Genomic DNA, 15560 nt, shown 5'->3' with positions numbered 1-15560 from the left:
TGGGGCTGCAGTCCCTCGCTGCTGCTTCAGGAATTGGCTTTCCACGAAGCAGGAACACAGTTTTGCTTAGGGCAGGCGCTAGCAGGGCTACAGCTGCAACTGCAAACATCTCCCATTCCCCCCTTCCAACTGCAGGCCCCTCCCATCGCGGCGGTCACTTGCAGCAGGCAGTGACAGAGGGCGTAACAGGAACACAGAAACAAACCAAATTTTGCAAAATATTTCTATTTTAAAATTCGAACCAAGTACAGTTTGCGTGTAGCACGTGAATCCCATACGGGTCAATACTAGAAAAGATAAAAATATCTGTGTGCATACTTTATAAATCCATGCACCCCTGTACAACTTGAACGACTTTTTATAACACCGAGTAGCTGTGACTCAGAACAGGAGTGTAACACGTGGGTGCCCCCACCGTGCTGTGCCCGGCAGCACCAGGAGGGCACGGAGCAGCTTTGGTGGCCACAGCAACGTGGGAGCAAATCCACCTCAGCTCTTTGTGCGCACATGTGGAGACAGATGTGCCCGCACGCTCTGATTTAAAACAGTTGAACCGCAGCCCGGACAAGTCGACAAACTGCTAACGTTTCTGCCTGTGCTTCTTCTGGAGCTCACCGACCGTGTCTGAAATCACACGGCTCTTTCAAGTGCCCCAGCTGGTCAGCTGTGAGCACAGGCAGCCAACAGATGGCAAAGCATCTCACCCCCGAGTCAATCTTTGTCGCAGCAGTGAGCATGGAGCTGTGCAGGCAGGGAAGGCCTGTAGGCCCAGCCCGAGCTCTGCGGTGCAGCACTATGCTCTCTCAGCCCGGCAGACCGCACTCACCGCTGTATTCCTCAGCAGCTCGTTGGTCCTGGAGCAAGTACGCACCGTTAAATAAGCAGCCTGAGCAGCACAGCGATGGTGTGCCTATGAACACTGCTAATGCTATTCGACAGCTTTGTACAGCACTGCATGACGTGTGGAAGAGCAACAGCTCAGCATCATCTCTCACTGCAGGGTGAGGGTCTGCCCGCCAGCCCCTGCACGGACACCAGCAGCACCACCATGAGCCTCACCGCTGCCACCACTCTGCTCCTCCGTACAGGGAAAGGATCTTTCGGTTAGGATGAGAGAGAGAGTGGTTAGAAATCACTCTGTGTGTGGGGCTGGATTTTTCTTGTTTTTTTTCTGCTCATAGCACTACTGGCTCATGAGGACGCAGTGGTGTGCTGTGCTCATCACACTCAGTCACCGAGGCCATGGGTCACTTAAGGGATGTGGTGGGATCAATGATTTCTAACTCAAAGTTATTTGGGAACAGTGAGTCCTTCCCAGTTTTCAGAACTGGGTGTTTTGGGCCAGTGCAGAAAGGCAACAAACCCTTTTTGATCAAGTTCAAACCCTGAACAACTTCTCTCTGAAATGGTGGTGCCATGAGCTACTTGTCAAGGAGAGACCCCAGGCTCAAATCAGCCCCAGCAGCTCATGCAGCAGCGGCACGATGACGGTAGCAGTGAAGCCCACTGATGAGTACGTTACAAACTTATACGGCACTTCCACTTCCAGCCTCCTCCGGGCATCCAGGTCAGCAATGGGGAACGTGTAGCAGTAGCAAAGCACACGCAGGACCACATTCTTCATCAGCTGCCGCGTCAGTAGGATAACGAGGAGCCCTACAAAGAACCTGGCCAGCATGAGCACCACCACGGTACTGGTGATGTGAGAAAATCCCATGTTTCTGCTGACATAGGCAGATGCCACGTACTGGTGGTTTAACCAAAACCCCACAGTCGCTCCGGCCCCAGCCCCGAGGATGGTGGTGGTGTCTCCACGGGTAGGGCTGTAGTAGTCCAGCTTAGGGTAGTTGTAGCACAGCAGGAGGGGCACAGCGATGGACAGCAGTGGGCAGAAGGGGCTGGTCAGCAGCACGTGGTCGATGCTATCCCACACAGGGTACAGGAGCACCAGCAGCGCTGCCGAGATCAGTGCCCCGCCGATCACATCCTGCAGGGAGATGGTGGTGAAACACTGCAAAACAGAGCTCCTCAGCTGGCTGTAAGGCACTGACACCTTCTGCTCTCATTTCTTCCCTACCAGTGTTCAGTGGCTCCCAGCAGCAAGTTGCTGCCTACTTCCTAGCTCAGCAGTGCAGCCCCCCGTGACCATCAGGCTTTCCCATAGCATAAAGGCAGCTTGCCTCACCCTGGGCTGCAAGGCCAGAGCGAAAGCAACAAGAGCAGGAAGGAACCTCTGGAAAACAGAACACGTCACCGCCCAATTGTCAAGATACCATCACTACTGGTGCTGCACACTCACAGTGAAAATCCAAGACCTGCACTAAATAAAACACAACCCAGCTTTAGCTCTAGAAATAGGAATGCATCTGCTGATCAATTTTTTCCCAGAAAAGTGAGGCCACAGAACCATAGGGGTTGGAAGAAACCTCTGGAGATGACGAAGTCCAACCCCTTGCTTCAGCAGGTCACACAGGCAGGCAGCCGCATGCATTATTAATATTTCCAGAGAAGGAGACTCCACCACCTCTCTGGACAGCTTGTTTCCATGCCCTATCACCTTCAAAGTACAGAAGTTCTTCTATATACTCACAAGGAACTTCCTGTGTTCCATTTTGTGCCCATTCTGTCACTTGGCATCACTGAAAAGAGCCTGCCCCACCCACTTGACTTCCACCCACTATACATTTATAGCCCCCTCAGCCTTCTCTTTCCCAGGCTGAACAGTCCCAGGGCTCTCAGCCCTTCCCTGTGCAGGAGATGCTCCAGGCCCCAGTCACCTTTGCAGCCTTCTACTGGACTCTCTCTAGGAGATTCCTGTCTTCTTGAACTAAGGAGCCCAGAACTGAGCACAGCACTGCAGTGAGGCCTCACCAGGGCAGAGCAGAGATCACCTCCCCTGCCCTGCTGGCCATGCTCTCTCTAATGCAGCCCAGGACACCACTGGTCTTCTTGACCACCAGTGCACACTGCTGGCTCACAGCCAGCCCGTTGTCCACCAAGACACCCAGGTCCTCCTCTGCAGAGCTCCTTTCCAGCAGCTCAGCCCCCAGCTTGTGCTGATACGTGTGGTTATTCCTCCCTAGGTGTAGAACCCTACTCTTTCCCTTGTTAAGGGCATCATCATTATCAGGTTTCTCTCCTCCCAACTCACCAGCCTGTCCAGGTCTCATTGAATGACAGCACTGCCTTTTGATGTGTCAGCCACCTCCCAGCTTTATTATCATCAGTAAATTTGCTGAGGGTTACACTCCATCCCTTCATCCAAGTCAGTGATAAGATGTTGAACATGACAAGAAGAACTGTCCTAATCCCCTCCCCTCCTCTCACACTTTATGGCCACTGTCCATACATAACTTCAGTGGAAGAGACAGACACACAGCTTCATCCCAGGGAAGACACTAAGTGAAGCTGCATTAGCACAAACCCTTCCCATAATCCTACAAGTAATTCATCCCATCCGTTGAATAGCCCACATTGCATGGAGAGGTGCCCTCCTGTGCTGCAGATGGCTGCCAGGAACACGAAGCACAGGGCACCTCCAGGCAGGAGCAGGGCAGGGTGAAAGTTGTTGCCTGAGCCTCCAAAATCCGGCTGCATTCAGGCGCCTGAGGCGTGCCCATGGTTAAAACCTGATTTATTAACAGAGGCAAATCAGATGTTTTGAGAAATTGACTGTTGTTACAAACAGCACTGAGAACACAGACAAAAGCTTGCCCAAAACAGTGGCTTTCTGTACGAAAGCAGTGTAAGAAGAGTCAGTGTGCCATCCCAGATACTGCTCAAGACGCAGCAAAATTTGTACTGCAACCATGACATTCACTGCAAACACTGTAGTTAATCACATACAGCAGCGTCCTGCTCCCAAGATCGTATCTTTTTCAGCAAGTCATGACAGTTGACTACTTCTATGCTTGGTCACAGTCTAACATGAATTATTTATAAGAACTTAATTTCTAGTTATGCCAGAATGAGGGGACTTGTTCACAACAAATATTTAATGGCTTTCTGGTAAATGCATTACTCGGGCACAGCCAAACTTCAGCTCTTGACAACTACCAGGCAACAGCTCCAAAGCATGATTTGCTTTAAGCAAGAAAACGTGCACCGGGGCACAGCCTGCACACAGACACCCCCAGCTCGGGGACCTGATTACAGCTTTCTCAATGGTGCTGAGCTGTGCCTGCATGGCCAGAAAACTTTTACAGATAGGGCTGTGCATCCAAAACCTAGCAGAGCACTGCTTTATACAGTCGTCCCCCAGGACACAGGCTTAGGCTCTTGGGACTCCCTACCAACCCATGCCATTCTGCCATTTCTGAAGGAAAAAGAGCTTTTCTGGCATCTCCATGACATGTGTTGAGGGGACCCAACTTCACCCTGTGGCAGGACACTGCCAGGGCTGGCAAGAGACACAGCCCCTGCCCATCTGGCTGTGCGAGCAGCTCAGCCTCTCCTCTAATTGTGACCTGAAATTACAAAGGAATTCTCAAATTAGGGCAGGTGTAAATGCTGCCTGAGGTGGTGACGCTTGGAGCCTTCCCCTTCTTGCCGGGTGCAGCCACACACAGCATGGCACCTCTCCACTTGGGCTGGGCAGGACTGACCCAGTGCCTGCAGATCTGAGCTGGAAAGCTGTTGTTTTGCTTCGCTGCCTGAAGAGTCCCTTTCTACCAGCACATGGGGTCCCACCACCGGGCTGCTTCTCTGTTCACAGCATTTTATTTTTAGGAGTACAAACGCATGCAGCCTGGCTTTTGGAAGGCCCGCCCTATGCCTGCCACTAAAATGAAGATGCACGTTGGCGCTACAGGCACCAGTACAAACCCCCAGGACATCAAACCTGCACCCAAACAAGGTGGCACTCCAAAATACTCCCCCAGTTATCTCACCAAAGCATTCAAAGTGCTTCTGAGCACAGTCACACATTGAGCTGGGACACTGCTCACTCAGAGGAGCCAGCACTCATTGGCCCCAGCACCAGATGACTCTGACAGGCTCACAGCACCGAGACAGAAAAATGACTCTAAATATTTATATTCCAGGTAATCCTCATTTGCACTCCCTGCACCTGCAGATGCACACCCTGCCTCTGCTCTGCTCCTCCACCTACAGGGAACGTTGGAGAACCCAGGAGGGACATGTGGCCTCCAAGACCACGTTTCTCCTAGTGACATGAGGGAGCGTTTTTTTATTTACTTATTTTAAAGCCCTTTTTAATAGGGTCAACGGCACAAAAGACTTTTTCTTCTTCACCCTAAAAATCCATCTAAATTTAGAGGCATCTTTCATTATAATGGAACAGAAAGGGAAATATGCCAGGAATTTTTACTGATTGACTTAAGGTCACTGGTGAAGAAAGGATGTCTCCAGATGAGATTTAAGATATTGTTTTGATCCACCAGGCCCGGCGGGAAGGTCAGGCTATATTTTATAGACAACCTCCATCGCACAAGGGCCCTCTTTCTTACACTTATCAATTCCCCTTATTACAGCACCATTATTGGTCACAAAAAAATGCACTATTTCTTCACACGCACTCACCAAGTCTCACATCTCCAGCTGGTGGGAGCTGCTGGCTGCATTCACACAGCAGAACGGGGTCACACTCTGACAGCCTCACATGACAGGGCAGTGACATACCCCATTAGCTGCAAGTGGCATGAGTTACCCCAAGGTCAGCTCTCACAGCATTGCAGACACCCCAAAACTGTGACCATCCAGCTCATCCTGCAGCACTGTGGTATTTCTGTACAGCAAGTCAGCTTCTCTCAGCCCTGTAGGCTCGATTTCCTCCAGCCTGACCCTGGCAGCTGACTGTAACACCATTCTGCAGCCCAGCCCAAGGAGACGTGTGTCCCCCAGGGTGCCCTGCCCACCACCCCCACAGCTCCCAGTCGCTTCCTGCTGACGCAGGGCCTTGCACAAGTGTGGAGCCACATTGGTTGCTCAAGTGCATTCCTTGCAATTAACATTTCAAAATACAGAGCGACAATTCGCATCCCACACCAACCTCGCTCGGCTCTCAAACCCACACACAGCAGTGGGTTCCCCAGCTGTGTTCATGATTCCCTTCAGATCCCAACAGCAGTAGCCCAAGGGTTTCCTCATGGCAGCCTTGGAAGGCACAGCCTCAGCACGGGCATGGCACGCGTACCCTCTGTGAAGGGCATGGCCATGCCCATGCTGCAGAAGGAGGGGACACAGAGGGGACATGGAACACAGCCTCACCAGCACCGTGTGCATCCCTGTGTACAGCCTGCTGAGGCACACCAGCGTGGAGAACACGAACGCTGCCATCAGGCCCAGCTCGAACGGGTACTGCAAAAGGAAAAACAAATGCACGTGTTACACCATCACGCACTTGAACAATGTGCAGCAGCAGGAACTGGTGTCAGGCTGCAGCCACCACACAGCCAGGGGGCCGTGCTCTGACAGGTGAGGCTCAGTCATCTGCTGGGGAAGGTGGATTTACATAGCGCTCTCTCCCTGAGGTGCCTACTGGCAAGGAGGGAATCACTGAAATAAATTACTGTATTTTTAAAAATAAATCACATTTGGTAAAGAAGAATAACTGGCCACCCTGGCCATGGGTCAGAACTAGGTGATCTTTAAGGTCCCTTCCAACCCAAGCTATTCTATGAGTTTATGAATAAGCTGAACACATAAGACTTACTCCTTTCTTTCAAAACCCTTCTTAAGGCTCCACTGAAAAGAAGCCCCATGGATTCATTTAATTCTCTACAGGATAGTTTTCTGAAGAAAAAAAAAAGTGGAATGAATTCTTCCACTCTGACAGCTTCTCCCAGGAGTCTGGCACCTCACCACGTCGTGCTGCTGCAGACGTGCCCCTGGCCCAGCCATCCCAGCTCCACGTGGGTGCTGCTCCCAACTCACACAGCCCTGTGTTCTGCTCCTCAGAGCCCTCAGTGCAGCTACACCCCATGCTCCCTCTCCAGCAGGCAGTAGAGCCAGGCCAACCCAGTAACTGATGACGAGAGCAGCTCTGTGAAGTACTGGCAGATTGTTCCTTCTTAATAGAGGCCAATTAAACCATTAAATTATTTTACAGCAGCTTTATTGTCCCATGGATGTCTCCGACAGGTACTGAACAGCCTGGGAAGAGCTGTAAGTCCCACCCCAAGCTGATCAGCCGAGGAGAAGGAGAAAGCACTGCTGACCAAGGCTTTTGGACCAAAGGGGGTGGCAGCGTGGCTCCTTACCCCAGCTGTCCCCTTGCAATTTTACTGCAACACAACAAAGCAGAGGGACCGTGCTGCTTTTACAACAGAGGCCCAGCCCACTGCAGGACATGTGTACATCCTTGCTTCTCACCCATCACCCTGAGCAACAACAATGCCCAAAGAGACGGGGCTCTTTCTAATAAAGAACTCAGTGTTGCTGCATCTCCTGAGCTGCACCACAGCAACCCTGAGCAAAGTCAGCTTTGGTGAATGTCAGTGTGCCGTAGGAGTGGGTGTCCCTGCACAAATGGTGGGATGGTGCAGGGTGTCACAGAGAGGACCCCAACCAGGCCACAAGTCCTCTGGACTTATTATATGGGTCTATCTTTGAAATTTACTTGAGGAGGATGAGAAACATGCTTAAATATGCTGCAGCCAGGACATGGTTATTGCTGAACACAAGAAATGCTTGCTAGGATTCACAAAACAAGATCAGAATCACCACGGAGCAATAGGTTTCCAGGAAACAAGCCTTTTTAGGTAGGCAGAAGGATGAAGGTTTGGGGGAAATAATTATTATGGGATCTCCCCAGGCAGCCTACAGTAGCAATGCAGCAAAACCAATGCTGCTTCTGCAGTGAACAGGCTTTTGAGCTATGTTACATGCTAATGCAAGTGACGGGATTTCCAAGAATGCTTCTTCTGCATCAGACAAAAAAGAGGTGACACTAAGGGAACTGTGTCACCAAGAAAGCGACAGCCTCCAAGCAACGCTGAGCTGGGTCTGTGCTAAAGGAATGAGATCTCCAACAAAATTTGGTACCCATTACCAGCTGGCTATGGATAACAACAGGAAAAAGTATGCATCACTGCAAACAAATAGAGAGCTCTTCTGGAAGAGGTAACGACCTCAGATTTGCTGACAATTTTTGATAATTTTTTTTAGCCCCTACCTTGTACTGGTTCATGGTTGTGATGAAAAAGGAGAAGGAGATGGCAGTAGCTGCCATGGCATGGGTAGAAGGCATCCCATATTCTGCATCCGCCCGCATCTCCAGCTTGACGACAGGTGGTGAGAGCGGCCGCGGCCACTTGAGGATGTCCTTGGAGACCTGCCCTATGTACATCACAATCTGGGGAGACAAAACACCACAGGCTGTCAGCTAGCAAAGGGAATTCCCACCCTGCCACCCCAGAACTGTGGCTCTGAGCTTTACTGCTGCAAAATCCACCATCCAAGAGCAGAGTTTGTCCCCTGAATTATTAAAGGATTTTCCATTAACCTGGTCAGTGGAGGGAGCAACAGTTTTATGACACACAACAGTAACTTGATCAGAACTGGGACTAAAGGCAGGTTTTGCTGATGAGAAACAGCAGTGCAGGATGGTGTGAGACGGATGGATGGCTCCACACTGTGGAGTTAAAGTTTCTGGACTCTCTCTTGTAACCCCCCTCCTGCAAAACAAGCAGGCACCTCAGTCATTGTCTTGGGGAAGCAGGACAGCTCGCTGTTCTGCTTGTGACACTTCCAATAGGAAAGGAGAGCTCTTAAAATGCCATCCCTCCTGTGCTGTGGTAGAACAGCAACAGGCCCATCTGTGGCCATGCCCACTACAGCCATGCTGTGTCCCTCTCTCCCAGCAGTCATTTCAAAAATGCTTTCAAGTTGAAAGGACACTGGGGTTCAGGGTTCACAAATCTGAACCACAACAAAGCCAAAATGTCCTGTTCCTTCACCCTCCTGATTGCAGCAGAGCACACACTGAGCCCTGTGCTGCCAGGCAGCCCCAGCTGCAGAGAAATGCCTGCTGCTCTGCCTCTGCTCCTCACCACGTGAGCTGCACACCAGCATGCCACCAGGGGCATGTCTGGCTGCTGCTGGGCTGTGGGGCACAGTGCCATACCCAGTGCCATCCCAGGCTGCTCACAGTGGAAGGAAACAACCTCTCAGAGAAACCACCAGATGTGTTTATTTGGTTAATGCCACTTGTTTCTAAATGGATGTGGGCAGATCTTTGGAGGCCAATTAAATGTCAGGGTAGAAAGCAAATCCCTCTCCCAAACAGAAGGTAAAATGTTGAGGCTACCATGAAATAGCATGGACCCCCACCCCACACTGCCTGTTGCTCAGGGAGGTCCTTGCATTCCAGGTGTCACATGGACAAAGTGGCTCCCAGCACAGCATCACACAGCAGGGTACATCTGGCCCATGCTCCACTGCAGCTCTCATTTTCCACTGACAGCATGCACCTCTCTCAGCTGATGGTACATTCTCTCTTATGTAAGATTTCCCCACCTTATTTCTCTGTCGTTTTGCATTTATTCTCCAACAGTTTCAGGAACGAAGGCAAGCAACTTGCAGCAACTTTTTTCAGCCTAACAGACGAGCTCTCTTGTAACAAACACTGCAAATCACAAGCATCGTGGCAGTGGAAGCAGGGAGAGATGAGCATGGGGACACAATAAACACAAAGCTAAGCTTCCCGTACAACACTTGACTTGAATTACTTATTTGCATGACATCAAAAACCTTTCAATGTCCCCAGAACATATCCATAATGAGTAGAAATCACCCCAGTTCCAGACTACTGACCACCAGCACCGTTATGCATTTCCAGAACTAGAGACAGATGGTACTCAGACACTGTTTGCTGTCTTGAAGGCCTGGGACTACAAAAGAAACCTTGAGGCAAGCCACTTCTTCATGCTATTCACTTCTCCCCCATCTCACTGAGGTTTCTGCCTACCCAGAGTGCCACACCACAGCTGTGTGCTGCTCTGCATGCATCTCCAGTGCCAGCTGTTCCACGCCCCACGCAGACCCACGGGACTTACTGCACTTCTGGGGGAAAGCCATCTGCAGGTCTCTTCAGTATAAATAACTCTAATTTGCACGTTAATAAGTACTTGTCTTTGTGTGGGAAACTTCGTCTGAACCTGGAGACTTTTCCATTACTAAAGCAATCATCAAAAACATGTCATACTGCATAGGACATAATTAACTACAGATAGCTACAAAAAAAACCACATGGGAATTCAGCTGAGACTCAAGAAGCATTAGAAAGGCACTTAGCTACAGCCTTCCTCCTTGCTGGACACCCTTGTTCCCCTCCTGGGGGGTCTCCATGATGCTTGGAGCAATACAGAAACACAGCATGACCCAAGGGCAGCAGTATCCAGAGAGGAAAGGCAAGGCTTCAAAGCCACTGTTGGTCAGCAGCATTAACATTTACTGCGTGAACATCATTAGCAGTCACTATAGCAGCACAACCACCTCTGTAACCTTCACCTGAGGATTTCCTGCAAGCCTGCCCTGAGCCATATGTGCTCCATCCAACAGATGCACTCCCTCCCACCCTTGGTCCCAGGCTCACCAAGTGGGCTCTGACTGCTGTGGCAGCTCTGGGCACATGGCACAGGCCTGGCTGCCACGCAGCCCAGCAGGGAGGCTCCCACCATGCAGCCAGGGGGCAGTCAGGCTGGTTCTGCTCTTTGCACGCTAACACTTGGTCTAACCACAGTGAGCCAGAACAGATTTGTTTTAAACCTGTGATTGTACAGCCTCCCTGGCTGCATTATTGAAAGGTATAGATGAAATTCTAGAGAAGATGTGGGGTAAGAAAGCATCACTGCCTTCTTCCCCGAGACTTGCGCTGCACCAGCCTGACTCTGAACCCACTGCTGCAGTTTGGAAATAGCAACTCCATAGCCCAGCTCTGAAGCATCATATCAACTTCCTAGGTGCTACAGCTTGAAAATGAGTTTGCTTTTGTTTTTATCACAATCTTGGTATGCTGATAGGAGTGACAGAACACATCAGGAGCACCAGAGGGAGAAAAAAAAAAAACAACTAGGGATAAGCTAAAAATAAGCTGGCATTTGTGGGAGATCGGCCAAGCAGAAGCAGAGCCTGCATCCTGGAAGCGCCAGTTCTCCTCCAGGATGTTGATGGAGAAGTCACCTTGACTCAGCACAGAGGAATTAAGCCAAGCCTCAGGCCAGTACCATTCACAGCATCTCATCTCCACATCCTGCACCTGAAGAAAAGGGCATGCAGTGTCCCTCAGGGAGCTTGGTGCTCCTCTGAGACACTGCACTGCAGCTGAGCCAGGTTAGGCCCTGGGCTGGAGACAGAGCTGCATCCTGCTGCCCCACACCCCCTGGGCTGCCACCCACCACTTCCAAGACAGGCACTTCCTCAGGGCACAGAGGTCGAGCAGAACAGGGCACAGGGATGGACCAGGCTGGAGAAGCCCCATGGCTTCCTGTACAGCATCACACAGTGCTTCTGAAGGCTGACATTCTGGGCAGGTGCATTATATGATCAGCTGTCAGGAGCTCATCTTGGAGAGATGCTGCAAAAGCACAACTACTGACTTCTGTTAGGGCAGAAGAAACAATAAAAGCAAAGGTTGCTGCAAAAACAACTTTTCAAAGTGGCCAAGCATTCAGCTTGCACAGCACTGTGGCACTGGGAGCACAGGCAGATCCCTGCTGGTTATCACAGTGCTGATTGCTCTGAGTTCAAAGCTCAGCATGCCCCCATCCCAGAGTCATATCACCTCGGGAAGGCTGTCTCCAGGCAGCCAGTGAGAAGCCAGGCCCAGGGCCCCATCCTGGCCCACCCCACACCCAGCACCACTTATCGCACCGCACTGCCAAACCCGCCCCTACAAAGTCCACGCCGGCCGGCTGTTATTTATATTACACAAATCACAGTTTTATAGGCTTGGAAGAGGTGTGGGTACACTTCACTTTACACACACCGTGGAAAATTAGAAAAAAGCACAACATTTTCACCTTTTAAGCTATGTGAAAACATAAAGCACATCTGAGAGCTGGTTTATTTCAAGTTGTTTTCCACCTCTGTACCTCCTGATGGAAGCAGAAAGAACCCTGGGCACCAAAGCCAGGTCAAAGAGTACTCCCTTCAAAGGGCTGACACCAGGCTGCCTGCCCAGCACCTTGCAGCAAGGCATCATGCACCCATCTCCTCCTGTGCCTGGAAACACCATGTGCACATCCCAAGGAGAAGATCCCAAGCATCACATATGGTTTAAGCTCCCAAAACATCTGGAGGAAACTGCACCCCACGTTTTGCAGAACTGCATGCTTAAGCCAAAGACATAAGCAGCTTGTTTGGAAGACATAGGGCTCGAAAACACAGCCAGAGCACCAAGACTGGTCCCTTACTGCTGCTGAAATACTCCTTCCATAATCTTTCTTACTGCCCTTCTCCCTTCTACAGCTGTGAACTCCACTCTTGGACTTCAAAACTTCGGCTTATTCATGGCTATCCTCCACACATCTGTTTCTGCTTCTGTATTTCTATACTAAGAAGCTCTTTGCTTCCCTTAGCATTCCCACCAGCATCAGTCTCTCTGACTTCATTTGGTTAGGACTTAGCTCTCAGTTTCTGCTCAGAAACAGCCACCCCTGGCTCTGCTCCAGCTGGAATTTATCCTTCTCTTCTCCACCATGGGTGACTGGCTCTGCAGAAGCTATAGCAGAGATGTTGTGAAGAGCTCAGAAACAGGATTAATATTTCTGATACTTAAGGAAAGACTCCTCAAAACAGCGTGCGACCCCCGTTCTGTCATTAAAGCTCCCAGGTAAGATGAGAAGTACCGACTGATCACACTGAACACCTTGGCACTTCCCCTGCAGTGCAGCCATTCCTGATGGCACACACACGACCGAAGTCTCAGACACACACAGACCCCCCAGTAAAACCATGAATGCTTACTCCTTCTCGGAAGCAAGTAAGCACTCAGCCGAGCCTGCCACAACATTAATGCAAAGCCTACATCTATACTGCTATGTCATACTAACACATTTCCAAAATTGTCACAACTCTGTATACTTATCCCCCCCTTCATTACAAAAATTCAGTTCCACAACTCCTTCAGGAACTGGGAAAATAACACTGGACTCTTGTATACTCTAACTAAGCCAGGCTAGCACTGGCCAGTACTCAGGCAGACTCCTTGCTGGGTAAAGGCAAGGCAAACCTTCAGAGGTATGCAGCCAGCTCTGAGAAGTCATTTTTTTGAGCGATATGCAAAAGCAGAAGGCAGAGACTACCAATTATCATTTGCTGTGGCACACTTCCAGATGAAGTAGGTGTAGTCCTGGCCAAAACCCAGCTCTAATTACTAAGTGTCCACCTACTTCTCCATTTCATCCACAAGTTATTTTTCATGTTCTCTTTATAAAAATGTATTGACTAGGGTTACTGGCACAGAAAAGCAGATGCTTTCTACCGAAGACTGGATGCATTTTAAGCGCATGACCCAATTCAAATTGTTTTTATTATTTCTAATCATGTTATTTGGACAAAAGAGAGAATATTATTAACCAGAATTGACATGGTCAAGGACAAGCTTTGTTGTAAAGAAAAAGAGCTAGGCATCGCATTCATGTTTTCATTAAGTTTCAATTTCTTAAATCAAAGTGGATTGACAACCATACCTTCAGGGTCCATCATCTACCAGAGATACTTCCTACCGCCCTTCTCTGTTCTGAAAGGATTGCGTCTGGTTAAAGATCTGATAAATACCAGGATGAGCAATGCCAGCAACAGAACCTCTGCGCAGGAGAACCAAGTGCCCAATTATCTGCTGGTTTTCAGTGCCAGAACAGAAATACACTTTGGATCTCTTAAACTGCATTTGTGAAGACTGAAGCAGCACTGAAGCATGTTCATTTGAGAATGCTCCAGCATTAACAAAAAGCAATGCCTTAAAGCCTTAGTTTTCAGAGAACGTGTTGTGTGCCTGTGTCTTGTTTGTGAGTTTTTCTGGTGGTGGCAGCAGCTTTTCTTGGCTTTGTTTTGATTATTTTTTTTAAGGAATTGCAGCAGCACTGTCCTCATTCAGCTGCAGCCTACATGTCCCCTTCCTCATATTCCTCAATTTCAAATGAGCCACAACTGCAAGAGCAGCCTATGCAGAAATAACTAGGGAGAAAGACTTCCTTGCATAAGAAACGTCCACCCCTAGCAGACCATGATATGTTGGAAAGGAAGCATTTTACCAACTGTTCAAACCCTACCAAAAAGTGCTCAGCAAGTTGTTGGGATAAAAAAATAAATCAATCCAAGACACAGCAGACACAGATGCTGCACAAACCAGCTCCTCCTCTGCCAGTCATTGCAATTCCTGTTCCATGCACACAAACACCCATTACCAGCAGCAAAACTCAGAAATGCCTGTGCTGGACCATATGAAATCCATATAAATAATGCTTTGTTTGAAAGGTTATTCTTACTCTTAAAAATTCACTCTCCACAACTACAGAATTAAGAAGTACCCACATAAATAAGCAAACAAAATACTTACAGACCAAATGATTATCATCCTTCTAGACACAGAGTGATCGATGTTCCAGTAGATAAATGGGAGGAAAGTGATATAGAAGATCTCTTCACCCAAAGCAGCTGAAAACTTGAATAAGTAATAGTAGAAATAGTTCTTCACAACATACTTCTGTACACAGCCCTGAAAATGAGAGGATTTTAGAAAGCTTCAGTGAGTTAGCAAGTTGGTGAAATCCCTTGGATGTTTCATACATTACAGTTTCCAGTCCTTAAATCAATTAATTTGCTATAGTGGATCTCAAGAAAAAAGTTCAGTTTTTACACTCAGAGACCACAGCAATAGCTCAGTTACACTTCCTGTAGATCAGAAATCCATCAGAACTAGTAAAGGACAGCAGTCACATTGACCGAGGCTGTCGTCAGATCAGATCAGCCTTTGCTCCAAGGAAGCTATCTGTATGTGATGGAAGGGTATCGATGCCTTAATGTGGAAGTTTCTACATCTGTAGATAAAAAAAACTACCACTGGTTTCACTAGAAACATGTATCAAGACAAAACAAGTACTGTGGAATTATAGAACTATTTTGTTTAAAAGTTTGCCTCATTAGATCAGTCAGAAATCTACTTACAGTCCCTGCTACCTTGGTTCTCTCTCTTCTGAAAAGCAGCAGGCAGCTGGCTGGAGCCAAGGCCCCACTGCTACCTGCAGCACCAGGGACACGAGCTGCTCTGCTGAGGGTTGGGACTGTGGGGCTGTCAAGCAGCCTGCTCCTGCCCTGCTAATGCAGCAGAAAACGAGTCAGGTTTTCTAGAAATACTTCTGGAAACAAAGGAAATATGAAGAAGAGTTATAGTTTGGGAGGCAGAAGAACCAGACTCATCTCTCTTCATCTTTCCCACAGTAAAATAAAAAATGGAATTTGGCTGTAAATAGGGGCTGAAAGAACATCCAACGGATGAGGAGTGAAGAAGGAGCACAAAAATTTCAGCAAAGGCGTGCTGTGCTGGGTAAGACTCAGCTTTGATGTAAGCTTCTCTCAAACTTAAACTGTCACACTTG

The 15560-nt window shown here is 49.0% G+C and overlaps 1 protein-coding gene across 1 annotated transcript; it reads right to left on the bottom strand.

Moving 5' to 3' along the window:
• Positions 1-773: 773 nt before the first annotated feature.
• On the bottom strand, positions 774-14606 carry SGPP2 (sphingosine-1-phosphate phosphatase 2). Its single transcript, XM_065748044.1, has 4 exons — positions 14522-14606; positions 8135-8314; positions 6229-6318; positions 774-1987 (listed from the first exon to the last, which is right to left on the bottom strand). The coding sequence occupies exons 1-4, from the start codon at positions 14537-14539 to the stop codon at positions 1448-1450; spliced, it is 828 nt and encodes a 275-aa protein (XP_065604116.1). The 5' UTR covers positions 14540-14606; the 3' UTR covers positions 774-1447.
• Positions 14607-15560: the final 954 nt, after the last annotated feature.

Source organism: Cyrtonyx montezumae, unplaced genomic scaffold (genome assembly GCF_038088225.1).
Source record: "Cyrtonyx montezumae isolate F1298 unplaced genomic scaffold, pur_monq_1.0 scaffold_5, whole genome shotgun sequence".
Classification (NCBI taxonomy): Eukaryota; Metazoa; Chordata; class Aves; order Galliformes; family Odontophoridae; genus Cyrtonyx; species Cyrtonyx montezumae.
Note: the sequence above shows the minus strand (reverse complement) of the source record. Positions and strands in the feature narration are given on the sequence as shown.

What these genes read in the sequence shown, in the direction of transcription:
- SGPP2 (XM_065748044.1), bottom strand. An exon ending in CAACCATGAACCAGTACAAG is followed by an intron (nt 6,319 to 8,134) that starts GTAGGGGCTAAA and finishes TTCCTTTTGCAG; the next exon opens with TACCCGTTCGAGCTGGGCCT. An exon ending in CAGGGATGCACACGGTGCTG is followed by an intron (nt 1,988 to 6,228) that starts GTGAGGCTGTGT and finishes ATCTCCCTGCAG; the next exon opens with GATGTGATCGGCGGGGCACT.